This window comes from Diabrotica virgifera, chromosome 4 (assembly GCF_917563875.1).
Source record: "Diabrotica virgifera virgifera chromosome 4, PGI_DIABVI_V3a".
Lineage (NCBI taxonomy): Eukaryota > Metazoa > Arthropoda > Insecta > Coleoptera > Chrysomelidae > Diabrotica > Diabrotica virgifera.
In genome coordinates this window covers 229,894,778-229,922,464 of record NC_065446.1, presented here as the reverse complement: position 1 = coordinate 229,922,464, position 27,687 = coordinate 229,894,778, and the positions used below count along the sequence as shown (strand labels likewise).

The window sequence follows — 27,687 nt, the reverse complement described above, 5'->3', positions numbered from 1 at the left end:
GTAATTTCATACACTATGATTGAAAAGTCAGAGTAATATGTACACGTTTGGCGAACTCATAGACAGAAGTTAACCTTATTGACCGATGATTACTTACCAATTTTATTGACGTATTTTAATTAAATAAATACTTACCAAACCAAAAATACAATATAATATCAAAATAGCTCTTAAAAGAACTGAATTTATTCAAGTAAATACGACTGATTATTAAAATTTATAAACTCTACCGAACCTAACCCATTTTCACTGTCAAAGTGACAGAAATCGAATCAGTCAGATTATAGTTGACCAGCACTATTACTCGAATAGTAGTTTATACAATCATTATCTCTTGTCATGTTGAATGTTTTTATAAGAATTACATTAGAAGTACAGAAATAGTCAAGTGTGAGTTTAAATTTCCTACTAAATTAATATAACTACGTTGAACAATTATTGTATCGCCGTCTCACTCTGTCAATTATAAATATGTAACTGCTTATGTCTTGGATAACGTTTTTGCTATGTAGACAACACTTAATCATCTATCTCTCTCGTTTCGTTATTTATAGAAAAAGGCAGCAAATACAAAATATGTGCTTGATATGATCGTTCATGGGTATTCTTTCATTTTTCCGACTGTAAGAAGTTTTTACTTCTATCGGCACTCCCATGAGTGCTTTAAATTTTTCTTCATCAATACAGGTTATTTTTAAATAAGTATGGTAAGCTTTAAAGGGTGAAACATGAAAAAATAATGACAGTTTGCTTTATAAATGTATGTCCGCAAATCTTCGTTTTCGAGATAGGGTTGTTCAAATTTTTCTTACAAACTGACGATTTATTTATTGCTCTAAAAGCGATTGAGATTTGCAACTGAAACGTGAGATTTGCAACTGAAAGGTTGAGATTTGCAAATGAAAGGTGGGTTTTAAGAGAGTTATTGTGCATTTTTTGACATACAATTAAGAATTTTTTGTTGACCATTGGCGCACATAACTATCTTATTACCCGTATGCGCAAAAATGGTGAATATTAAATTCCTAATTGTATATAAAAAAATGTGCAATAACTACCTCTTAAAACCTACCAAATTTCATTTGCATATCTTAATAGGTTTTAGAGCAATAAATAAATCGTCAATTTGTAAGAAAAGTTTCAACACCCCCTATATTGGAAACGAAGCATTTGCGGACATTACGTTTATAAAGCAAACTCTCAATATTTTTTCATGCAGAATTACACCTTAAGGTTTGCCATACTTATTTAAAACACGCTGTATTGACAAAAAACAAGGCTAGTTGTTAAAGTACCTAACTTTTTTATTAAAACATGTGAATTAAAATCATAAGCGAATGAATCGAAAAACAGAATGTTAAGAAAATATGAGGCTATAGTTGGGTTTTAGTCTAAACGTGGGAAACTATTGTAAGTGGTGATGATTTGTAGGTTTATACCGATAATTTTCCACCTCTACTAGTTTCATCTCCTTTTATTTCACAACGTATTATGTTTTCATCACTGCATATACATTATTTGTTTCGCTATCAATATCAATACTTTACTAATCAACTTACCAGGTCATGAATGGTTTCATTAAAGCTATCGTCTTCGCTTAAAATAAGTAGGATGATCAATGACATATAAATATGATGGGAATTACTATTCGGTGCGTTGTACAAGCTTTTCAGTATTGGAACGATCTAAAAGATAAATAAAATAGAATAAGTACACAAAACCTTTTCTATGATAACTAATACTGGTCTGAAGATATGTTCTTGAGGAATTTTACTTTTCTAATCAATGTACGACAGCAATCGTATAAGTACTTAACAAAAGAAAAACGAAAAGATTTAAAAAATGACGATTTATTCCTCAACATAGTCTCGTTTTAGCTCGATATACTTGACCCAGTGATGCTTAATTTCTTTAACCCGCCTGAAAAATACTTTTTTTTGAACTCTGGACAGTAGAGCTTCATGGCTGCGACTACTTCCTCATTCGAATTCAGTTTCTGCACGGCAAGTGATTCTTTCTTGTTTAAAAACAAAAAAGAAGTCGCACGGGGACAAATCTGGAGAATGTGGTGGGTGGGGCAGTAATTTGTAGGCAAAATTTCACCTGGGGAAGGCGGAGCTATAAGCTGGTGCGTTGTTGTAGTCTAAGAGCACTTTTTTCTTCGCCAAATGGGGCCTTCTGCAATTTCGAAAATTCTGCATGGAATAATTCGATCGATGCATGTAATTGCGAATCATTGACGAAGGTTTCGAAGCCAAGAATTTCTTCTATGTCCCACGCTCCTTCGTCTAATGATCTTTCCTTGCATTATAAACTGTAGGAACTCATATCTTATACCTCTAGAGATGTGGCCAAGAAACTCAAGATTTCTCTTCTTTATAGTAAATTTTATCAAAGAGTCTCTGGAGGTCTCACAACTTCTTGTCTATTATAGCAGCATATCTGATGTTGGCAGGAACTCCACTGATCACTATTCCAGCTGACTCATCTTCTAATCCTTCAGGCTTCCGAGTTTAATTCTTGCCTTTTGACCCCAGTATAATCTTGATACTATTTGATTGATAAATCAATGTTTATTTTTGCAAGTTTTCAATAGCTTCTCGTCGACATTGTCAAAAGCCTTAGTATAGTCAATTAAGCAAATATAAATATCTTGGTTGACGTCTGTACATCTCTGTGCCAGTACATTAAAGGCAAACAGGGTTTCTCTGGTTCCCAAACCATTGCGGAATCCGAATTGTGTATTTGATGTTTAATTTTCACATTTGTTGTACATTCTGAATTAGTAGGAAGACCTTTAACACATGACTCATTATTCTTATAAGCCGGTAATCTCACAGTTGATAGGAAAGGAGTTGTTTAGAGTGGTGACAAAAATAGAGATGGGAAAATCTTTTGGAATTATTCCTGCTCTGTATATACAACTGAAGAGGTACACCAAAACAGGTAAGTATAGATTTGTCATCCAGCATTCTTAAGAGTTCACAATAATTCTCATCTAGCCCTACTACTTTGCCACTTTTGCTATTTTTATGGCTTGTTTTACCTCATCACGTGTTATTAGAGGTGCATCTTCCGAAAGTATTAAGACTCAACTAACTCTCAATATTCAGCCCTGTGATGGATGACCGAAGTTATCTTTAACGTAAAGTTATCCTGTAGTTAAGTTATAATCCTCGAATTGGTGTGATGTATCATATTCAACTTAACTACTTGCGTTATTTCTTGACAGTTCTTGATTTATCTGATATATCAACTGTCACTTTATAACGTGACGTTAAACCTCAAGTTATGAGATAACTCTGTAGTTATGCAAGGTAGGTTCATCTTTTGACTTGTTTTTAGACAGAAATCAAGTGAATGTAGAAGCTAACAATTTAATAATTAAGAATAAAAGGGTAATACGATTTTAAAATTTATACAAAAATCAAATCGACAGATATATAACTGAAATTCCCTCAAATTGAAGCTCAAATGCGCCAAATTTAAATTTTTGCCGCATTTTAATAAATTAGTAGTCAAATGAAGAGAACAGTAAACCAAAATTATACTACTTATCAACGAGGGCCCTGAAAATAATTCATAGTTCCTATCTTCTTCGATTATATGGGAGTATAATATACAGTTATATGCATATTCGCAAATTTAATTTACCATGACCCCTTAAAATGCCCCATAATTTTCCGCCCCCAAAAAATCCCACTACAATTTCTGCTTAGAAAAATTTCCCTAGACGTTTTCAAATTACACCAAAATTGTGGGAAAATACACCAATCTGGCAACCCTGTTTCTATCTACCGTTTTAAACACCACCGAACCCGAATAGCTGTTTGCACTGTTCGGTTATCGGCGGTGGCCGACGACGGGTATTTACTTTTACGGTCATCTACCCATCCTGTAGCATGTTCCGAACAATCTCTCGTACTCACTCCAACTTGTACTATTTCTACATAAGGTTCTCTTTGTTAAAATAAAAATGTATACCATTTTTATTCAGTTGCAATGCGAAGGCAAAACAATCTTACTTTTCAATTAGAGTACGGAGCGCAGTCCAGTCCTCTGAATCGCGATTTTCGGCTCTTATTGGAGCCTCATCGGAGAGAACGTAGGCACTGTTCTCCATATCCTAAATGACCAGCATCGAGAGTTTTTCCCACCCACTGCAACCGAAGTGAAGGTATTAGGTGACTAGCGTCATCTGGCAATTGAAAGATGAAGTAGTTTTCAATCCTAATAGCAAAATTAATAATATTGAAAATATTAAAAACATTACTAAAAGATTTTTAAATTGAAAACTTATTGGTACACTTTCCTGGTGACACCTCCAAGGCTTCTACAATTTGCAAGCACATGGATGCTGCAGTGAAGACAAAGGGAAGGAATTCTACACTATGCAATTCACATTTTCAATATTATTAATTTTGTTATTAGGATTGAAAACTCCCATCTTTCAATTGCCAGATGACGCTAGTCACCTAATACCTTCACTTCGGTTGCAGTGGGTGGGAAAAACTCTCGATGCTGGTCATTTAGGATATGGAGAATAGTGCCTACGTTCTCTCCGATGAGTCTCCAATAAGGCTTTTAGTAATGTTTTTAATATTTTCAATATTATTAATTTTGCTATTAGGATTGAAAACTACTTAATCTTTTATCTTTCTCTTTGTTACTTCAAACTTTGTTCCTCAAATGTTATTTCTAATATAACGTTGAAGAAATAACTATCTCTTAACTGTGACGGATACATCACACCGAATTTTACCTAAATAGTTATGGGCATCGTTATTCCTGAGAGTTATTTTAACTTTAACTCAAACGTTAAAGATAACTTCGGTCATCCATCACAGGGCTGATTGTTGACTTACTAATAGTATTTCTATTGATTTCCAGAAAACCAGATCCTACTGCATTCTGTCGAGGAATTTGCGATGCGATTGGTTCCAACTTGCAGTGATTATTACAATTATTGACTATCTTAATTGTTTCAGCAATGTATTGAAGAAATTCCTGGATAATTCCAAAGATGTTCGTTATTTCAAATTTTCTTAAGAAAGTGATTTGATAGATTATAAATAAAACAAACTCAAATTATAGTAAATTCAATACGGATCTTGCAAAAATGAAAATTTAACTCAACTTCGAACAAAAACAGTGTAACAGCAATGAATATAGACGCATATAGAAAGCATCCCTTGTCTACGAACTATTAGTTTGTGGACGAGGGATGTTGCACCCCTGCTGCAGAAGTGACACAAGTCAAAATATTACAATTTTAAATAAATGCTGATTTAATAGAGCTGAAACTGAATGTTATTTTTGCAAAGTAAGAATAGCTAAAATTTTTTTATGCTTACTATGCTGTTATATTTTGAGTTTAAATGTATATATGGTATACTCCATTGTCTCTTTGTTGTGGCTTTAAGAAAATATCGATTTTTGAAAGTTATCATTTCCAAATTATTTGACCCCCTTAATATCTTGAGTTGTGACACTTTTTGGTTAACTTTATTTCAACGATTTGTTCATAAATTAACTTTAATCAGTATCTAATATTTTATATGAAAAAATATAAATAGCTAATATAGGTAGGTGGTACATTAGAAAATAATACTAATAATATTAAAAAAATATTATTTACTATAATCAAACGTAAAAAGTATACATTGCGACTAACAATTAGAATTACGCTAAGCATCAAAAGTAACGCACCACCTTAAAAATGGAACATTTTTTATGTCTTATATTTCCTAAACCCATTTTAGTCCGATTTTAGTGATTTTTTTAATATGTTATATTTAATATTCTTCAAGAATAAGATTGTTGCTATGGTTCTTTTCATGAGGATTTTTCAGTGCGTCACAAATGATAGAAAAAAAGGTAAGTCCGCGATAATATACATTTATTCTAACATGACATTTTAGTTAAATCTGACAGTTGTCAAATTTTATTTGCAATTGGGCATAAAAACAAATCAATTGTCTTTATTGCATTTATAAAATGGTATTTTCTTTGATTTGTATAGTCTTATAAATTGTACAGATTATATTCGTAGATATATTATATAATTAGTAAATACATTTTTTTCTATTATAGCGCCATCTATCGACAACTAGAATAATCACCGAACTAGAATAATTACCAAAGTAATCACCGACGTGCCTTTTTTTCTGTCATATAGAATTTAATGCGTTAGAAAGAAATCGAAAAACTGTGACGCACTGAAAAATGCTCATGAGAAAAAGCATAATCAGATAAGTCTCATTGTATACCGGGTGTAACAATGATAGTGTGTTTTTTCCTCAAAGTTTGGAACACCCTGTGGAATATTCTAGCGTATATAAAATATTTAAAATAAAACTCAACTATAGCCTTAAGCTTTCTTAACATTATGCTTTGTGATTCATTCGCTTATGTTGGATAATACAAAAGTTAGGATACTTTAACAACTAGCAACGTTCTTCATCAATACAGGGTGTTTCTAAATAAGTGCGACAAACTTTAAGGACTAATTCTGCATGAAAAAAATAATGACCGTTTGCTTTATAAACATATGTCCGCAAATGCTTCGTTTCCGAGATACGGGATGTTGAATTTTTTCTTACAAATTGACGATTTATTTATTGCCCTAAAACCGGTTGAGATATGCAAATTAAATTTGGTACGTTTTAAGAGGTAGTTATTGCGCATTTTTTGGCATACAATTAAGAATTTTATATTCACCATTGGCGTGCATACGGATAATATGACCGGGTAATATAGCCCGTATGCACGCCAATGGTGAATATAAAATTCTTTATTGTATGTCAAAAAATGCACAATAACTACCTCTTAAAACCTACTAAATTTTATTTGCATATCTCAACCGGTTTTAGAGAAATAAATAAATCGTCAGTTTGTAAGAAAAAATTCAACATTTCGTATCTCGGAAACGAAGCACTTGCGGACATATGTTTATAAAGCAAATGGTCATTATTTTTTCATGCAGAATTATCCCTTAAAGTTTGTCGCACTTATTTAGAAACACCCTGTATTGATGAATAACATGGCTAGTTGTTAAAGTAGGTACCTAACTTTTTTTATTATCCCACATAAGCGAATGAATCAAAAAGCAAAATGTTCCAAGGCTACAGTTAAGTTTTAATTTTAATATTTTATATACGCTAGAATATTCTACAGGGTGTTCCAAACTTTGAGGAAAAAACACACTATCATTATTACACCCGATATACAATGACACTTGCCTATTTAGCAATAATATTATTACATCGATATTCTTGAAGAATAAAGCTATAATATACTAAAAAAATCACTTAAATCGGACAACAGGTTTAGGAAATATGAGACATCAAAAATGTCCCATTTTTAAGGTGGTGCGTTAATTTTGATGCTTAGTGTATTTTAAAGTTTAAAATGATAAAAAATGATCTTAACTATAAATTTTCAAAAAAATCTGCGTAAAACTGTTTGATATGGTTCGTACTTAATAGCGATAAAAGATCTTCCTTCTTGCTCTCCGTTATGTTTTATAGGTGGTCTTTAAAATGAGAACAGTCTGGCATGAACTAGTGTCTTTTCTAAGCTTTATTTTAGTAAATTCACTTACTGAATACGTTGCTTTATAAAAAGAATTCCTAGGTTACTGCGATCAATTTTTAAAACTGTAACTTCAGTTATTTTTAGTGAATTTCATAGCAACTATTACTTGTTTTTAGTATTAAAAATTGAAATAAAATAAGCAGTAGGTAACCTAACTTTTTCGCTTTATAAATGTCACAACTCAAAATAGTTTCAGTAGGTACTACATAAAATAATCAAAAAAAAAAATTAATAGAGCGCAAAAGACAATTTTAAAGAAATTAATGAAAAGACGCTTAGAAAAACTGAAACATTTAGTTGAATTTATTTAATGCTAAAATAAATTGTTTTAAAGCACATAAACCAAAATGTACTTTCCATCAGAAATACAACGTATGTAATACTGCAAAATTCTCTTAATCAATAGAAACGACACAACTCAAAATGTTGCACTTTAACGCATACAATCGCCTTGAACTTTGAACATCAACTGATTTAATTTTTGATGTTTCACTTCAGGTGTTGGCTTTTAGCGCAGCCACCAGTTTCGTAGAAGTGACACTATTGCCATCTAAGGAAAACCAATTGGAGTTAAAATGTGTCGTTTCTCCTGTATATAGACAGTAGTTTTTGGAATTGGTAATGCGATAATACAAAAAATGAAAAATTTAGAGTTGTGCCACTTCTAAAGTGGTTTATGTGTTTTAAAACGTGGTGGCACTCCGTAGTGGTAGTTTCTCAACTGTTCTCCACTTTATTTATTACAAAAATGACAGTGAAAAATTCTTCTGTATGCGTCTACAGTCCGTCTAATTTACTTACAGTTGCACGTCATTATTTACGTTAGAGATATAAGTTGACATTGTTGCCCAATTACAAAAAATTCTTGAATTCATTTTAAATCAAATACATCACATAATTTTTGCGGAAGTGGATTATACAGCAAAACAAATTAATATTCAATGTAAATAAATAAAAACTTTAGAAATAGAAAACAAGAATTAAGTTATAATCTTATGTTAAAGTACATAATAAAAACAGTAAATATAAAGAAACAACTACAAAGAATAAAAACAAATATGAAGTGTCATCACCGCAACTGTCAAATAAATGTTACCAATTTATTTTAAAATGTTACCTTCGTTCGATTACAGTTACACTGTGTTCCGAGCAAATGTGCTTCATAAAAACGCTTTATAATCCATTTATACAAATTAAATGAAACATATTTTCGGGCATTTCTTTAGGTTAACATTAATAGAAATGTTCAAATATTATTTCGACACGTATATAATAAAATATGTCTAGTGGCTGTAATGTGAGTGTACTCGCCAAAATGATTCTAAAAAAGAACACACCTACCGCCTAAATATTTCGTGTTGGTATCATGTGACGTCACGGGCTATGACGTGGATGACGTGCAACGGTAAGTAAATTAGACGGAGTACATATTCCTTGGTAATAGTTTCTACTTACCAGAAGATCCAGATCACTCCTTACAAGAATATAAGATTTGAATGAATGATTGCGATGCAATAATAAATACAGTAACAATGTAGCTGCATCTCCTGCGGCTTTCTTACAAAGAGCTAAGTACAACAAATTAAAATCTATTTTAAACAAGGACGCTACGTTGGATGGTGGTACAGGATTGGTATCTAAAATAATTCAATATGATTAACTGATGAATTGTTTTTTCTTGCTTACTTCATAAACATGTAAAACTACCTATCAGATATAATATACTGTACGCAATGGTCGAGATAGATTCTATATGAATAGAAACTTATTTCAAATACTTTGTAAACGTTAAGCTATTTTATTTTTTTGCATAAAAACGACGCCTCATATGAAAAAAGACAAAAATGATTTTTAATTTGACATATCTCAGTGGCGTACTATTTTTTTCTTTAAAAAATTCGGCCATTACCCGAACGCGCGCCAATGGTGAATACAAAATTACTCTGTCACCTTTAAAGGAGGTAATTTTGAACATTTTTGTTGTAGCCTTGCACATAGTTAAAATCTTTTTAGAAATATTTTCTGTTATTGTTCTAGTTTGGCATTATTATATTGAAGAGTTCTTGATAATGTATTGCGAAATGAAAAATACGCGCGAAGATATTTTATTTTTTTGCATAAAAACAGAAAGACAAGAAAGGTTCTTTATCATAAATTAAACGTGGAATACCAAAATAATTTTTAATTTGAAATATCTCAGTGGCGTACTATTTTTTTCATTAAAAAAATTCAGGCCATTACCCGTTGGCGCGCCAATGATGAATACAAAATTGTTATTTGTTTGTCAAAAAATGGGCAATAACTAACTCTTGAAACTTTCTTGAAACCTCTTTTATAGCTTAAAAGGTCTTAGAGCAATAAAAAAATTCGCAGTTTGAAAAAAAAATTTCAACACACCCTATCTTGGAAACGAAGCATTTGTGGACATACGTTTATAGAGCAAACTGTCAATATTTTTGCATGTAGAAATACCCCTTAAAGTTTTTCATGCTTATTTACTAACACCCTGTATAAATATATGTATAAAATACCTACCTTGACTATCTAGACAGGTAAACAAACTATTTCGGTAGGGATTAGACAGTGTTGTCCAATGATGAACTAAAACTAAAAGTAAAAGTAAACTTTGGGTCGCTAGCGGAGCTTCTTGGTACGAATACTCGTCTGAATCTGAAATTTCCTCGTTGGACTTTTTGTTAAAAGTCAATACTGACCAAATATTGGAAGCCAAATCTAAAAAATATAATACATAAATATTTTGAAAACTGAAAATAATCGGTTTGATTCAAATCGAGTCTCTTGCCATCCTCTGACACCGTGTTTCGGGGTCTACCCCTTATCAAAAAGTCTAAGACTGACCTGAATAAAAACTCACCGAGAAGATGGTGTAAATATTAAAATATTTACACCTGAGTATGGTTAGACTGACCTCTAACGGGGAACGATGAAATGAGTGAAATTAATGTCGACAACGAATAAAGTAATCTGTTAACGCAGGTACTAAATACAAACGGGCGACGCTTAGGAAAATATTCCAACAATGCATCTCAGATTACCCATATGAAACGCTATCATTTTGTACTCTAATAAATACAGAGCATGGTACAAAACAAAAATAAATAAATAAATAAACATAAATAATAACAATAAATATTTTGGATTACATAAAGGGATGGACTCAAGTCAATCCGAGCCGAGCTTTTTAGTTCAGGAACTGAAGATTTTCCCCTCGCAATTTTACAGAATGGATCAATTTGCTTGAAAATTTGAGAATAAGTAGTGGATAGTCCAAGGATCAAAATCTATATGATGCCGAAAGGCGCTTATACCATGGGGGTGGTTGCCACTCCACCTCGGGGGTGGAAATTTTTTATTATATTTTGACCGCAAAAGTTGAGAAAAACATTCATTCTAAGCAAAAAATGTTCTATACATTTTTTTGATAAAATTTATAGTTTTCGATTTATTCGCTATCGAAAGTGTTAGTTTTATATCGAAAAAATCAATGTTTTTCGATTTTACGATTCACTCAATTTTTGCCGTAGAAAAAATTTTTTCAAACCTAGTTCTTGGGAATTAAATAACCTACAATTTCATATTTAAACATTTTTTCGTATCTCTAATGCTAAGCTTTCTATTCCGAAGAAAATGGCATTTTTTACCAAACTACAAAAATTCGTTATTCGCTTTTAACTCTATTTTTTTTTAAAACTAATCATTCTAAGCCAGTCAAATTTCTAGAATCTATTAATAATACATAAATAAAGAAGAATGAATAAGCCCAATGACTAAAAGCACCGCTAATTTACAGTCGAAAATGAAAGAATACCCATTAACGAACATATAAAACACGCTGTATTTTCCTGTCACCGTGTCACAAAGAAAATTGCACAGCGCAAGTACATGTAATAATAATTATTACATATATGTACTTGCGATGGCCAATTTTTTGTGTGATAAGGTGACAGGAAAATACAGCGTGTTTTATATGTTCGTTCATGGGTATTCTTTCATTTTTCCTACTGTACATTATTGTGCTTCTAATTGGATTTCTCCTTTTTTTTTTCAAAAAAATATTTTGATTTCTTAACCGTAACTTTTTATTTTTTATCATAGAAAGTTTGGTAAAAAAGAATTTTGTAGGTTTTTACAAGATCTGTAAGCCTATTAATATTAAATCTTTTTAAAATCCTCAGTCGCAAAAAGAGGTGACTTTGAAAGGGTTGGTAAAGGTGGTTTTTGCATGTTATTACAAGTTTTAATTGTCAATAGCTCACTCAATTGTTGCCGCAGAAAAAAATTTTGCAAGCCGAGCTCGAGATAGAAGCTTGGTTTGAACTTCGAGCTGCAGGTTGAGCTCGTGGCTCGTGGCAGCTCGGCTCGAATAGTTCGAGCCGAGCCGAACACGAACAGCTTTTAGTTTAGGAAATATCCAATTTATTCCATACTTTACGAACACACTGTATATTGAAAATACATATTGGTAGTCTGAATTACTTATTCGCAAAAAAAAAGTATAAGTCGTAGCAGAAATAAATGAATGAGAAGAAGTATTAGAGTAATAACTAAAATATTGACAAGCTCGTTAAGGAAAGCTCGGCTCGTTTAGAATTCAGCTCGGCTCAGCTCGAAGCTGGGCTCGCCAAAAACAAACCGACTTGAGCTCAAAGCTCGGCTTGTAAAACGAGTCAAAATGCTTGAGACCATCCCTAATTACATATTTACGGATTTTATTGAACCTATATTGTTTAGGTAGGTACTAAATTTTATCTTTATGATTATAATCCAATTTTAATGTGATAATAAATCATGTAAATTAATATTTTATCGTAACATTTTATATATTATAACGAATAATTTCGCAATTTTGTGTGGGCGTAAAAATATAAAACGAAATGCAATTTACTATTTTGACTAGGAATAATAGCCCGATCAGGGAACACAAAATTTTACGAAAACCTCCAAAAAATAAAGAAAAGAAGAAAATTTGGGAATAGGTATCTAGTTGAAATTGTCTATTATTATATAAGAAAAAGTTTACAATTCTACATCCCCTCCATATTACAAAAATTAGGAAATACGGGGTGAAAAATATTTTATCGGGAGTGAAAAAATATACGTTCAAAATAGGCCCAGAATTGGATCAAATGACTAATTCTAAGCAACTTTTGTTCTATAGAGTTTTTTCACTAAGTCAATACTTTTCGAGGTATTTGCGAGTGAATATGTTCATTTTTAACAAAAAAAAAATATGTTTTTGGACGGTTTTTCCCAGATAACTCAAAAAGTAAGTATTCTAGCGAAAAAATATTCTTAGTGAAAATATAGCTTATAAAAAATTGAAAAAATGGTGTACGCGTGAGGTCTGCAGGCCCAGTAGAAGCAGAGTTGTAGCTAATGAAAAGTAGGTTCTTCTTCGTCAAATTCCAAATCGAATATTTCAATGTGAAATAACCAAAAAAACGGAGCACTTTTCGGGGAAAATTCATTATAACTTTTTTAAAGTGTTTAAAAAAAGTTAATAAAGTGTTTATTGTTGTTTTCTAAAAAAACTTCTAACATTAAAAATAAGTGAGTTAGGCTCAAAATATTGTTGGTCCCTTTTATTTTTGGTATAAAAATCGCGAAAATCACCCCCTAATTAGCTTCCCAAATAAAAGTAATCGTTACCGCTTCACAAGTTACTTTACTTACGTATTATTTATATTATCTATAAGTTTCATTGGTTCAAAGTGCTCAGTTTTGAAAAAAAAAATTGGGTTTAAAATAAAACATTTTTTTTTATTTTGAAAAAAAAATGGAATTGTTCATGGAAGTAACTTAAAAATTATTAGTAATACCAAAAATCTTAAAGAGTAATAAAATGTACGTTTTGCTTTTCTGAATATTTTTTCTTTTTTGTTTTCTTGTTAGACAAAAATTTGTTATGCTATGGCTGTTAAAAATTTGCCTAAACTCGTGATTAGTTACTCGTTAAAGCCATTTTAACTACAGCTTTTTCAAAAATAAGCACTTTGAACCGATGAAACTTACAGATCATATAAATAATACATACGCAAAGTAACTTGTGAAGTGGTAATGATACAATTTATTTGTGATGCTAATTAGGTGGAGATATTCGCGATTTATTTACCAAAAAATAAAAGGGACCAACAATATTTTTAGCGTAACTCACTTACTTTTAATGTTTTTTTAAAAAACAAAAATAAACCTTTTTTTAAACACTAAAAAAGTTAAAATGAATTTTTCCCGAAAAGTGCTCCGTTTTTGGGTTATTTCACATTGAAATACTCGATTTGGAATTTGATGAAGAAGAACCTACTTTTCATTAGCTACAACTCTGCTTCTACTGGGTCTACAGACCTCAAGCATACACTATTTTTTTTTTCAGTTTTTTATAAGCTATATTTTTGCTAAGAATATTTTTCTCGCTGAAATACTTACTTTTTGAAACTTTAAAAAGGGGGTAAACCCTGTAGTTGGCTGTATACCTTCAATATAACAACGTGGAATGAAGTAAACAGTTCTGTTGTATGCAGGCATATGAATTTATTAAAAAATCCTTAAAATTTATCGACGAAGGAGTTATTTTTATTATTTATTATTTATTATTTATACATATGACCTGGCCTCTAGTGACTAATCCAGGTCGTTTTTTCCTGATGGGATTACAGATATTTTTTTTTTTTTTTTATATTTTTACATTTTTTACTCAACTATTAAATCTATTTTTACAATAACAATTTGCCATAATCTATTAATTACGTATAACAAACAAAGTTAAAATAAACAATTTAAAATATTTTTGGTATTATCAACTCCCTTCTAAGTTATAAAGACAGTCCCTCTATTTTCAGAAGAGAGTTGGTAGTTTTTTTTTTTTTTTTTTTTTTTTTTTTTTTTTTTTTTATTTATTTTTTTTTTATTTTTATGAATTATGTATTGAATTATTATTTTTATTTATTTATTTTATATTGAATTATTATTATTATAATTGTAAATATCTATTTTTGAATTTGTATTTTATTTTATTTATTTTAACTTTATCTTACTCAACTTCATCAGGGTTGGATTATTGGTTGTCTTCTTCTATTATTATAGATTTCTTGTTGTTTTTTAGATATTATTTGTGTGAGATTGTTTAATATTTCAAAATATTCTTTATTTTGTAATATATCTCTTATTTCAATTCTTTCTAATCTTCTTCTCATTTGGAAGGAGTGGAAGTACAAGACGTTTTCGGTCAGACTGACCATCATCAGCGTAAACGTCCAGTGTACCGGGTGTCCCAATAAGAATGGCTCTCGGCCATATCTCAGGAACGGCTTATAGTAGAGCTTTGAAATAAAAAATTTTGTAACAAAAGTTGCCTCAGGAAAAGCCTGGAAATTATTTTCATAATTGTGGGTCCACCGCTAGAGGGCGTAATTGAATATCAAACATAAAAAAATCTAAATTTTACAAAATTTTCCTAATGAAGGGCACTGGAAATCCGATTATTGTATTCTTCATCAAATTCTGCGCATATTTGATTTAACTAGTTTAACTCTACCTTTGCAAATAAGAGGTGGGGGTGAGTGGGAACCTTGTTATGAAAAAATGGCTGTAAGTCCGGTTCTGCTAAATCAAATTTTGAAAACTGGGTCTTGTTGAAGACAGATCTTTTTCTTCAATGTAAGCGTGATAATTTTGAACCATCCTAATAAGTAATAAGCCAGCTGGGAGGCGTTATTTAATTTTTTTCAGAAATCTAGTTTTCTTTGGAAAATATTAAATACAAGTATGCATTTTTAATCATACTTTATAAAATGAGATTAAATTAGCAATAGAATAGCGAAAACCGCATGTCGATACCTTTTGTCTATCTCAAGATATCTCGAGAAACGTGTAAATTTTATACATAACTGTTACTATCACCGGTAAACTAAGTTAATGAAAAGTAGTGTGCTGTGGAAAAAAACAAAATAACATTTTCCAGATGTCAACGTATAAAAATATAATTAATTAAAACAACAATATAAAGAGAAACAATACTATTAAAATTAAATATAACACAGAACAAAAAGAACTACTTAGTGACGACCTAAATATTCAAATTGTTGCCCATCATACACTACTCTAGAATACATTATCCAGAGAATACTAAACGCCATTCAAAGCATATCTAGAGCAGAAATTGAGACTGCTGTTCAATCAACTGTTGAAAGAGTAAATGTTTGCAACGAAAATTATGGGCAAAAATTTGAACGTTTATGTCATCACTAAATAGTTGTTTTTATTTCTTTGTAATAGGGCTTTTCAACGCTTCTCATTTGTTTCGAGCCTCTGTCATATGCCGTATAATCCGTGTATAATATTAATATACGAGATATGAACGAGGCTCGAAACAAATGAGAAGCGTTGAAAAGACCTAATATACGTTGACAGCTGGAAAATGTTTCTTTGTTGTTTCCATAGCACACTACTTTTAATGAATTATTTCGTTTACCGGTGACAGTAACAGTTATGTTTTTAAATTTACACGTTTTGTAAGATATCTCGAGATATAAAAAAGGTATTAACATGCGGTTTTCGCTATTCTGTTGCTAATTTTGTCTAATTTTGTAATATGGTATTAAAAATGCAGGTTTGTATTTAATATTTTCCAAGTAACACTAGATTTCTGAAAAAAATTAAATAACGCCTTCTAGCTGGCATATTACTCAGTAAGTTGGTTCGAAATCATAACTTTTACATTGACGAAAAAGATCTGTCTTCAACAACACCAAGTTTGCAAAATTTTATCAAGCAGAACCGGACTCACAGCCAGTGTTTCATAACAAGGTTCCCACTCACCCCCACCTCTTATTTTCAAAGGTATACCTAAACTTGTCAAATCAAATATGCGTAGAATTTTATGAAGAATACGACGATCGGATTTCCAGTGCCCCTTCATTAGGAAAATTTTGTAAAATTTAGATTTTTTAATTTTTGATATTCAATTACGCCCTCTAGCGGTGGTCCCACAATTATGAAAATAATTTCCAGGCTTTTACTGAGGCAACTTTTGTTATAAAATTTTTTATTTCAAAGCTCTACTATAAACGGTTCCTGAGATATGGCCGAGAGCCATTCTTATTGGGACACCCGGTACAAGTAATTGTAACTAGCCACTTCAATAGGTATAAAAACCTCTAAAATACATTATTGTTACATTCTATATTAAAAAGTGGTCGACATTAAGTCGATATCTTAAGATTTAAAGATCACATGTGAATGTATTTCATCCTTGCTCGAAAATTGCACAAGGTAAGTACTTGTGTTCAGGTGAGAGGTTACGAACCAACTGACCAACTTCTCACCTGAACACATACAGGATGAAATACATTCACATGTGATCTTTAAATCTTAAGACGTCGACTTAATGTCGACCACTTTTTAATATAGAATGTAACAATAATGTATTTTAGAGGTTTTTATACCTATTGAAGTGGCAAGTTACAATTACTTGTACACTGATGATGGTCAGTCTGACCGAAAACGTTTTGTACTGCCACTCCTTCGTGGATAAATTTTAAGAATTTTTTAATAAATTCCTATGCCTACATACAACAGAAGTGTTTACTTCATTCCACGTTGTTACTTTTTGAGCTATCTCCGAAAAACCGTCCAAAAACATGTTTTTTTTTGTTAAAAATGAACATATTCACTTGCAAATAACTCGAAAAGTATTGACTTAGGGAAAAAACTCTATAGAACAAAAGTTGCTTAGAATTAGTCATTTTATCCAATTCCGGATTTATTTTGAATGTATATTTTTCACCTTCGAAAGGGGGTATTCCCCTCCATTTTTGAAAAATGGTGGGGATGTAGAATTGTAAACTTTTTCTTATATAATAATAGACAATTTCAACTACCTACTCCCAAATTTCCATCCTTCCTTTATTTTTTTGGGGTCAGATTGTTCTTTGATCGAGCTATAAGCCACAATGCTAGTAGAAATTAAGTTTATTTCACGTTTCGATTTCGGATTTCCACTTCGAAAATCGTTATCTATCAAAATACAAAACATCAATAAAGTAAACAATTTTTGTTTTTGTCGCTTATTATTTTTTATTTTTAACTTTTAAGCATTTTTGATACTGGATTAATAAATTGTGAGGCATTATAGTACTAGAAGGTACTCTTGCTTTAAGTCGTTAGGATTCACCGTTTTCTAGAAAAATATATTAAAAAAAAACACTTTTCGTTTTTGAATTTGAAAAAAAAATCAAAAAAACGAAAACTGGTACGTTTATTTATCTTCTAGAGATGAATTGATTTCATTAATGGCGAATTTCTAGAATTTTTCATAACTTTTTTTGTCTTTAATTTTTAAGTATTTTGACACTAGACATTAAATTATAAGGTATTCTAGTACCAAAAATTACTCTTGCTTTAAATGGGCAAAATACACCGTTTTTTAAATTCCTTCATTTTTTTTTTCAAATTCAAAAATGGAAAAATTTTCAAATCGATTTTTCTTGAAAATGGTGTGTTCTACCGACTCGAGGCAACAGCACCTTTTAGTACTAGAATACCTCACGATTTATTAATCCAGTGTCAAAATGATGCTTAAGGCCATCGGTACATAATTCGCAAATATTTTAAAGCTATCCCTACTTTTTCTGTCTTTACACGGCAAATTACGTGTAGTAAAATTCACACTGGTATGGATACGTAAACATTACTAGAATGTCATTCTACTTAATAATGTCACCATTAACTTTAAAGAGATGGCTTTTGAATGTTCTTGGATAACTGTTATTTGTATAATTGCAAATTATTAATTCAGTTAATAAATGTGATAATTTTTTCACTAACTATGTATTCAGTGATTGTAATAATTTATATGTATAACAAAAACTAATACTCAATCGAGAAAAGAGGAAAAGTGTTAAAGTGATTTTTAATAATATATTGTTACTATGGAACGCTTACAATTTTGAACATCTTTAACAAAAAAATACTTGGATCACAGAATATATCCTGATGTATTCTCTGCTTGGATTTTCCATAAATAACTTTTTATTAAGTTCACGTCTTAAATCAGTTACTCATCAAATACACCCTCAATATTATTTAATCAACAACTCAAAATATTCCCGATGCCATGTCAAATATTCACCTCCAATTCGGAAAAACTCATTACCACCAGGACCATGGGCAAAAAGCAACAAAGAAAAAGCTGATTTATTTGCTGAACATCTAACTGAAGTCTTCAAGCCACACGACAATGACCAAGTACAAGAAGTAGAACAGGAACTAGCCTTACCAATTAATCAACGAGAGCGACTAACTTTAATTACACCGAAGGAGATCAAAGATGAAATTAATCATTTGAATGAAAAGAAGGCACCAGGCACTGATCTCATAACAGCAACAATGCTAAAACAACTTCCTAAAAAAGGTATAATGAAGTTATTGTACATATTAAATGCAATCTTAAGACTTAATTATTGGCCTATATCACTAAAAATTGCCAAAGTAATTATGATACCGAAACCTGGTAAAACTTTAACGGATGTTTCATCATACCGCCCAATAAGTCTACTGCCAATAATGTCAAAACTTCTTGAAAAGCTGTTACTTAAAAGAATTATGAGCGACCTAGAATTCCAAAACTGGATCCCAGAACACCAATTTGGATTCCGGCAAGGTCATTCTACAGTGCAACAATGCCATCGCATATCAAATGTAATTAATAGAGCTTTGGACAATAAACAGTATTGCACAGCAGCCTTTCTGGACATTAGCCAAGCATTTGATAAGGTATGGCACCCAGGATTACTTTATAAAATCAAAAAATCCCTACCCAACAAATACTTTGACTTATTAAAATCATATCTAAATCACAGAGAATTTGAAACTAAAGTGGAGGATGAACTATCAAACCGTAACAAAATTCAATCAGGAGTCCCACAAGGTAGTATATTGGGTCCACTTCTTTATGTACTGTACACATCCGATTTACCAACCTCTCCACAAACCACCATTGGAACTTTCGCTGATGACACAGCAATATTTGCAACTGAAGAGGATCCAAGAGCTGCAGTATTAAAACTTCAAGAACACCTAGACCAAATTGGACAGTGGTTAAAGAAATGGAAGATAAAAGCTAACGAAACTAAGTCAACACATATAACTTTCACACTAAGGAAAGACCAGTGCCCAAATATTAGCCTTAATCAAGTCAACATACCACAACAGAACATCGTCAAATACCTGGGGCTTCATCTTGATTCTAAATTAAACTGGAAACAACACATTTTAAAGAAGAAGAAACAAATTGAGTTGAGAGTGAAAGAAATAAATTGGCTTATAGGTAGAAAATCTCGACTCTCAATTGAGAACAAACTGCTGATTTATAAAACAGTCATCAAACCTATATGGACGTACGGTATAGAACTATGGAGTTGTGCCAGCAAATCAAACACAAAAATTATCCAAAGAACTCAATCAAAAATTCTACGCACCATCGCAAATGCCCCGTGGTACATTTCCAACCAAACCCTTCATACAGACCTAAACATCCCGTTAGTCAGCACAGTAATTCAAGAAAGAGCCAACAGACATCACGAGAAATTGGAAGACCACCCCAACCAATTAATATTACCATTACTGCAGCCACTAAACAACAGAAGATTGCGAAGATTATGGCCCATAGATCTTCGCTGAAACTGAGGTGAAAACGCTGGGTGATGTACCTCATAACGCCATTTTAGTGTACAATAATACATTGATATATGTTATTGTACTTGTTATCAAATTAGCTTATAGAATATGTAATTCTGATTGCTAATAAATGATTACAAAAAAAAAAAAAAAATGTCAAATATTTAAAACTGTCACTGTGTCTTGTCATCATATTCTATTTGACTAAAGTGCGTTGTATGACAACGACAGCGAATGTTCGATTTGGAAAATATCACCACGGACATGGTGTCCATTTTTTTCGAATCCTGAAAAAACTAATAAATATTTTTAAAAAATTTAAACGCAGAATGAAAAACTAAATTATTATCGAGGGCCAAAAGTCCCTTAGAATAAATAAAAAGTTTCTTTTGAATGAGATATTTGAAATTAAAATCACACCACATTTTCTCTTAGTTTCTCATCCCTGTAATTTCTTAAAATAAACATTATAGAAGTTTTCAGGCCCTAGGTAAGACGGTAATCTTTCATTCTGCGTTTAAATTTTTCAAAAATACTTATTAGTCTTCTCAGGATTCGAAAAAAAAAATGATTCCCCATTTGAATAGCATTGCAGCCGAAAATACATACCCATTCCCTTAAAATTTAAAGACAAAAAAGTCATGTGATAATATAACCGTTGCCCTACCCGAAAGGGATGCATATGATCGGTACTAGAAATTCGCAATTGATGAAATCGATTTATCTCTGGAAGATAAATAGGCGTACCAGTTTTTGTTTTTCTAAATAGACGCGTTCTTCTTCTTCAAGTGCCGTCTCCTAATCGGAGGTTGGATATTATCATCACTATCTTTACTCTATCCACCGCTACTCTAAAGAGTTCTATAGAACTGCATCTAAACCAGTCCCTTAAATTCCTTAACCATGACACTCTCCTTCTTCCTATACTCCTTCCGCCTCTTATCTTTCCCTGTATTATCAGTCTTAGCATTTCATAGCGGTCCCCTCATTACGTGTCCCAGATATTGTAACTTTCTTATTTTTATTGCGTTTATTGTTTCGCATTCTTTATCCATTTCTCGCAGTACTTCCGTGTTCGTTTTCCTCTGTGTCCATGCTATTCTAAGTATCCTTAGCAGCAGCAATGGTCACCAAAATAACAAACGAGGAAGTGGCTCAAGCGCTTAAAAAAATAAAGAAAGGAAAAGCGGTAGGACCAGATGATATTCCCGGGGAAGTATGGAAAGCATTGGGAGAGACAGGAATAAGGTGGCTAGCAGGTTTATTTAATAGAATTATGGAAGTTGGACAAATGCCAGACGAATGGAGAAGCAGTATACTAGTACCTGTCTACAAAAACAAGGGAGATATACAGCAGTGCACAAACTAGGGCTATAAAACTGCTTAGCCACACCATGAAAATATGGGAGAGTAATTGATAGACGGATACGTGAAGAGACCGACATATCCGAGAATCAATTTGGCTTTATGCAGGGCAGATCAACAACAGACGCAATTTTCATTATAAGGCAGTTGATGGAAACATACAGGAGTAAAGAAACAAACGCTCATATGGTATTCATTGATCTTGAGAAAGCATATGATAGAGTTCCTCGAGAGATTCTGTGGTGGGCACTCAATAAGAAAGGAGTAGTCCCTGGCGAATATGTAAAGATTGTGAGAGATATGTGTATGAGGGAGTAACGACTAGTGTTAGGACAGGTGTGGGAGAGACTGATAAATTTCAGGTGAAAGTAGGATTGCACCAAGGCTCGGTGCTTAGTCCTTATTTATTCTCATTAGTTTTGGACCAGATAACAGCGAAACTACAGGGTAGCATTCCATGGTGCCTAATGTATGCTGATGATGTAGTGTTAATAGGAAACAATGAAAGAGACTTAGAACAAAAACTGGAACAGTGGAGACAAGGTCTGAAGAAAAAAGGTTTAAAACTTAGTAGGACATAAACAGAGTACGTGGAATGTTCATTTAAAGATGGAGTTACTACAAATAAAATGGTATCTTTGGATGGTGAACTGATTGTAAAAAGCAATAGTTTTAAGTACCTGGGATCGGTATTACAGAGTAATGGAGAAATAGATGGAGATGCATGCAGTAGAATTAGGGCTGGATGGATGAAGTGGAATGAAGCGAGTGGTGTGTTGTGTGACAGAAAAGTTCCAATGAAGCTGAAAGGAAAATTCTATAAAACAGACATAAGACCGGCTATGATGTACGGAACTGAATGTTGGGCAGTGAAAAAGAAAGAGGAACAACGAATGCATGTGGCGGAGATGAGAATGCTTAGATGGATGAGTGGAGTGACAAGAAAGGATAAAATTAAAAATGAGTATATTAGGGGAAGTCTAGGTGTGGCACCAATTGATGCCAAAATGAGAGAGCATAGGTTGAGATGGTTTGGTTATGTTCAACGTCGAGACGTTAACCATCCAATACGAAGAGTAGCTGAAGTGCAGATTCCTGGAAGGAGTAGGAGAGGAAGACCAAAGAAGACGTGGGGGGAGACGATTAGGCAGGACATGTTGGTAAAGGGGATTAATATTGATATGACCCAGGATAGAATTGTGTGGAGAAATGCAATTAGGGAAGCCGACCCCGCATAGGGATAAGGCAAAGAGAATGATGATGATCATTTTTCTCTGAAATCCAGGTTCCTAGGTATTTGTATTTATCAACCCTTTCTATCGGTACATTTCCCAAATGTATGCTTGTTTTCTTAGTTATTATCATGTATTTGGTCTTTTTTATATTCATTTTTAGTCCATATTCTTCACAGAAATTGTTTGTTTTGTTTAGTAGTAGTTGGAGTTGTTCAGCAGAGCTTGCCATAATCACGGTGTCATCTGCATATCTTATTTTGTTAATAGATCTTCCGTTAATTATTATTCCTTCAGAGATAGCAATGCTTCTTCAAAAATGGCTTCACTATATGCATTAAAGAGTAATGGCGACATAATACATCCCTGCCGAACTCCTCTCCTGATTTCAATTACTGGACTGGGTTCGTTATCTATTACAATTTGTGCTCTTTGATTCCAGTAAAGGTTTGTTATTATTCGTAAGTCTCTTTTGTCTATGTTTTTTGTCTTTAGAATTTGGACTAATTTTTCATGTCTTACTGGAAGCGTTCTGGAGATATTTAAAAAAACTAATTATAAGCCGTCGTCTTCAAATAGCTCTAGCTCCTTGCGAAGCATTTTCGTGGTGAATTGGGTTTCTTAAAATTATCTGAGGAATCTCTGGTCTTTGTTAGGTAGGAAAGTTTCTGGACACCCTGTATAATACTTATATTACTGATAGTGTCGGAATGATTGTCCGACTGAGGACGATATGATTGTGTAGAGAGCGTCACGATATGATTATCCTACTTAGGACTAGCTAATTCCCTCTTGTTACGGGCAAAGAATGAGCCTTTTATACAGACTTTTAATCGATGGAGATTTTTTTACGATAATTTTATGGCATTATAGTTTTTTAAGTTCAAAACCACTAACTGTTTTATGATCGGCTATTCAAAATACTTTTAGTGAAAATAGAACAATAAAAAATGCAGGTGTATAAAAAGATCGGTTCAAATTGTTTTTATACCGATGAAATAGCAAATAAATTAGGGGAGATAATAAAAATGTCAATTAAGTTGCATTCGATAGCGTTAATTGCATCAATATCAAGATACAAAATTTGTTCTTGACGGTACGTATTAACATTATTTTAATTGGCAAATATATAAAGAAATACTTACTTAATACCATACTGTTTCCATCGCCTCCTGAAAATCCTGGAGGCATTTTTTGCTGATCTATGAAATTGGTCATCAGACGTTTGACTAGTATGGGAGCATGTATTACATGTTTTCCTTTCATCATAAGTCTATACATGATACTTTGGTCTGATCTACCACCTAAATAAAACAAATTGATTATTACAAAGTTACAGGCTCTATATAAAGGGTTGGAAATTCAAGAAATATACAGTGCGGCTATCCTATCTGGTGGTAACAGCGGCCGGGGCTCCATCTTTGAAGACTGCTAGACTGACCTCACTATCCTGAAAAAAGGCCCCACTTCAAAGTGCGAGAACTGGAAACCTATAACCCTCTTATGTGTTGTGAGCAAAATAATGACCCGTATCATGCATAGAATGAAAAATAAAATAGACCAAAAATTAGGACCAAATCAAGCTGGCTTCCTAGCAAATAAATAATCATGTATAGACCAGATCTGTACGCTCAGAATGATCATCGAGCAGTCAGTGAAATGGCAGAGTAAACTATATCTAAACTTCATTGACTTTAGGAAGCCGTTCGATATTCTGCACAGAGAAAAATTGTGTGAAATAGTAGAAAGTTATGGGATACCGGACAAATTCTTAAGAATGATAAGTTGTTTTATGAAAACACCACAGCAAAAGTATTATACGACGGGAATTTAACAGAACCAATCGACATTAACAGCGGTGTAAAGCAGGGTTGTACACTGTCTCTCACTCTGTTTATTATTGTCATGGACTGGCTTATGAGAAAAAGCAGCAACCGTAAAACTGAGATACACTGGAATACCTTTGAACAATTAGAAGATCTTGAATACGCAGATGATGTATTTCAGCAAAGAGACAGAGCATGCAGAAAAAAAGTGAAAAATTAGCCAAAGAAGGTAAAAAAAGTGGGTATGGAGATAAACATGAATCAAACTGAATTAATGAAGATCAACACACTGAGAAAACTGGGCATACAAATAGAAAACCAAGAGCTGAAATCAGTGGAAAGAGCTAGTTATCTAGGAAGCATACTGAACACGACAGAAGGAGCAGAGGAGGATATTCAAACATGAATTGGCAAAGCACAGACAGCATACCATATGTTTAATAATATATGAAAATCTAATGAGATAAAACTGGACACCAAAGTAAAAATCTTCAACAGTATAATAAAGGCAGTACTATTATACAGATCACAAACTTGGAGAATAACAAAAAACAACACTGGAAAGGTTCAATCCTTCATTAATAAATGCTTAAAAACAATTCTAAGAATATTTTGGTCCAAAAGGATCACAAACTCAAACTTACGAAAAAAAAACGAAATAAGAACCAATATATAGGGTGAGGCAGATAACTGGTCTATTAGAAATATTTCGAGAACTAAAGGCAACAGAATCATGAAAATTGGAATAAAGGGGTTTTGAAGGATGATCTATTAAATGAAAATATTTTCATCTCTTAATACCGGAAGTTGCTTATAAATTCGTTTTTTTAAATAGGACACCCTGTATATTTTTACATTTTTGGATTCTCTTCGATGTCTTCTTTCTTAAAATGTGAGGTTTTGTAATATTATACAGGGTATTTTAAAAGATAATTACGTTTTTTTATTAATTTCGTAGCAAAATTAACACCCTGTAGAATTGTAGTAGTTCGACATCTAAAACTCTACATACGTTCAAATGATTTTCAATATACTCTACTATTGTTAAGAATCATTAGTATAGCTAAATTTTTAATTTTAGTATACAGGGTTGGTCGAAACTCGGAATGAGTATTTTCTGAGTTTTCTTAAATGGAACACCCTGTATTTTTGTATTGTAATGAAATGATATTTTATAGTACTTTTTATTTCTTAAGCATTCCCTATACCTAACTGCTTTAATTTGTGAGTTATTGGTGATTCAAGCTCAACATTAATTGCAACAAAAAATACGTAAAATTTTATTAGGTTGGCCATGAAAATACTCAATCCCAAATAATTTTTCAGAAATAAATACATATTAATCCAGACTGGTCCTTAACATTACCAATAATATTTAGCTATCAAAATACCTACGTAGTTAAGATCGTTGGTGCGATTAACAATTAAGCACAAATTAAAGCAGTTAGGTATAGGGAATGCTTAAGAAATAGTAGCATAAAATAGCATTTCATTACAATACTAAAATACAGGGTGTTCCATTTAAGAAAACTCAGAAAATACTCATTCCGAGTTTCGACCAACCCTGTATACTAAAATTAAAAATTTAGCTATACTAATGATTCTTAACAATAGTAGAGTATATTAAAAATCATTTGAACGTAAGTAGAGTTTTAGATGTCGAACTACTACAATTCTACAGGGTGTTAATTTTGCTACGAAATTAATAAAAAAACGTAATTATCTTTTAAAATACCCTGTATAATATTACAAAACCTCACATTTTAAGAAAGAAGACATCGAAGAGAATCCAAAAATGTAAAAATATACAGGGTGTCCCATAAAAAAAATGAAGTTATAAGCAACTTCCGGTATAACCGGAAGTTGCAAAGAGATGAAAATATTTTCATTTAATAGATCATCCTTCAAAACCCCTTTATTACAATTTTCATGATTCTGTTGCCTTTAGTTCTCGAGATATTTCTAATAGGCCCTTTATTTGCCTCACCCTGTATATGGAAATAAGAAAGAGAAGAAAATAGTTGGGCCATACTCTGTGGAAACCGGCCACAGACATAACAAAACAAGCATTGGAATTACAACCTCCAGGAAAACGGAAACAGGGGAGATCGAGAAATACATTGAAGAAAACTATTATTAAAGAAGCAGAAAACGTAGGTCTAACCTGGAAAGAAGTCAGAGAAACAGCACAAGATCAGCAAAAATGGAGAGTGACAGTTAGTAGATGCCCTATGTTCCAGTGGAAACGAAGGTATTAAGTAAGTAAGTACTTAGGGCCGGCCTCGGCATTGAGCAATGCAGCAAGTAGAGAGTGGTGGTGGTGGAATTAGAGAAAAGGAGAGTTGATGCGTAAGGCAGTGTTGTCAGATTTCCCCCAGCATTTCGCATTCTTTCTCAGCGGCATAGGGAACCCAGTTTTACGAATGGCCCTTGTATATCCTCAAGGAAAAACATAAACAAAGGGCCGTATTTTTCATTGACAACTTAAAAATCTCAAAATTGATTATAATTTACTAGTGAAGTCAATGAGGATATTTGGCTTCGAATTTCATCTTATTACATCGATTTAATTGATATTTTTACAGTAAGTAGGGAATAGCTCAAGAACCAAAGTCTACCCTATATATACTTTGGCGCTTTTATCTTGGGGGCGGTTCCCACCCCTTCAAGGGGATGAAAAATTTTTTGGTCAAAATAACCACGGAAATGGCTAGAACCTAAGTCTAAGCAAAAACTGTTCTATAATTTTTTATTGGAAACTCAATACGTTTTGAGTTATTCGTAGTTGAAAATTGGCCATTTTCATTGAAAAATTACATCTTTTCGGACGGTTTTTTGGGAATACCTTAAAAACTATGCATCTAACTAAAAAACTATATAAAACATTTTTGTACCTTATAAGAAAAGAAAGAGATTCGTTCCTTCATAAATCTTCTAGTTATGTTATAATACAAAAAGAGATAGGGTAGGTGAAA

General features: G+C 32.3%; 1 protein-coding gene across 1 annotated transcript in view; it reads right to left on the bottom strand.

Annotated features, from left to right (window-relative positions):
• The window catches only part of LOC126883317 (dymeclin), a 65,987-nt gene that overhangs the window by 32,328 nt on the left and 5,972 nt on the right, over positions 1 to 27,687 (bottom strand). Inside the window, exons 4-7 of the mRNA XM_050648694.1 lie at positions 24,032 to 24,190; positions 10,132 to 10,329; positions 9,052 to 9,233; positions 1,560 to 1,685 (exon numbers count right to left, since the gene is read on the bottom strand). Coding sequence (XP_050504651.1) covers positions 1,560 to 1,685; positions 9,052 to 9,233; positions 10,132 to 10,329; positions 24,032 to 24,190 — 665 coding nt within the window. The remainder of the gene's footprint in view (positions 1 to 1,559; positions 1,686 to 9,051; positions 9,234 to 10,131; positions 10,330 to 24,031; positions 24,191 to 27,687) is intronic.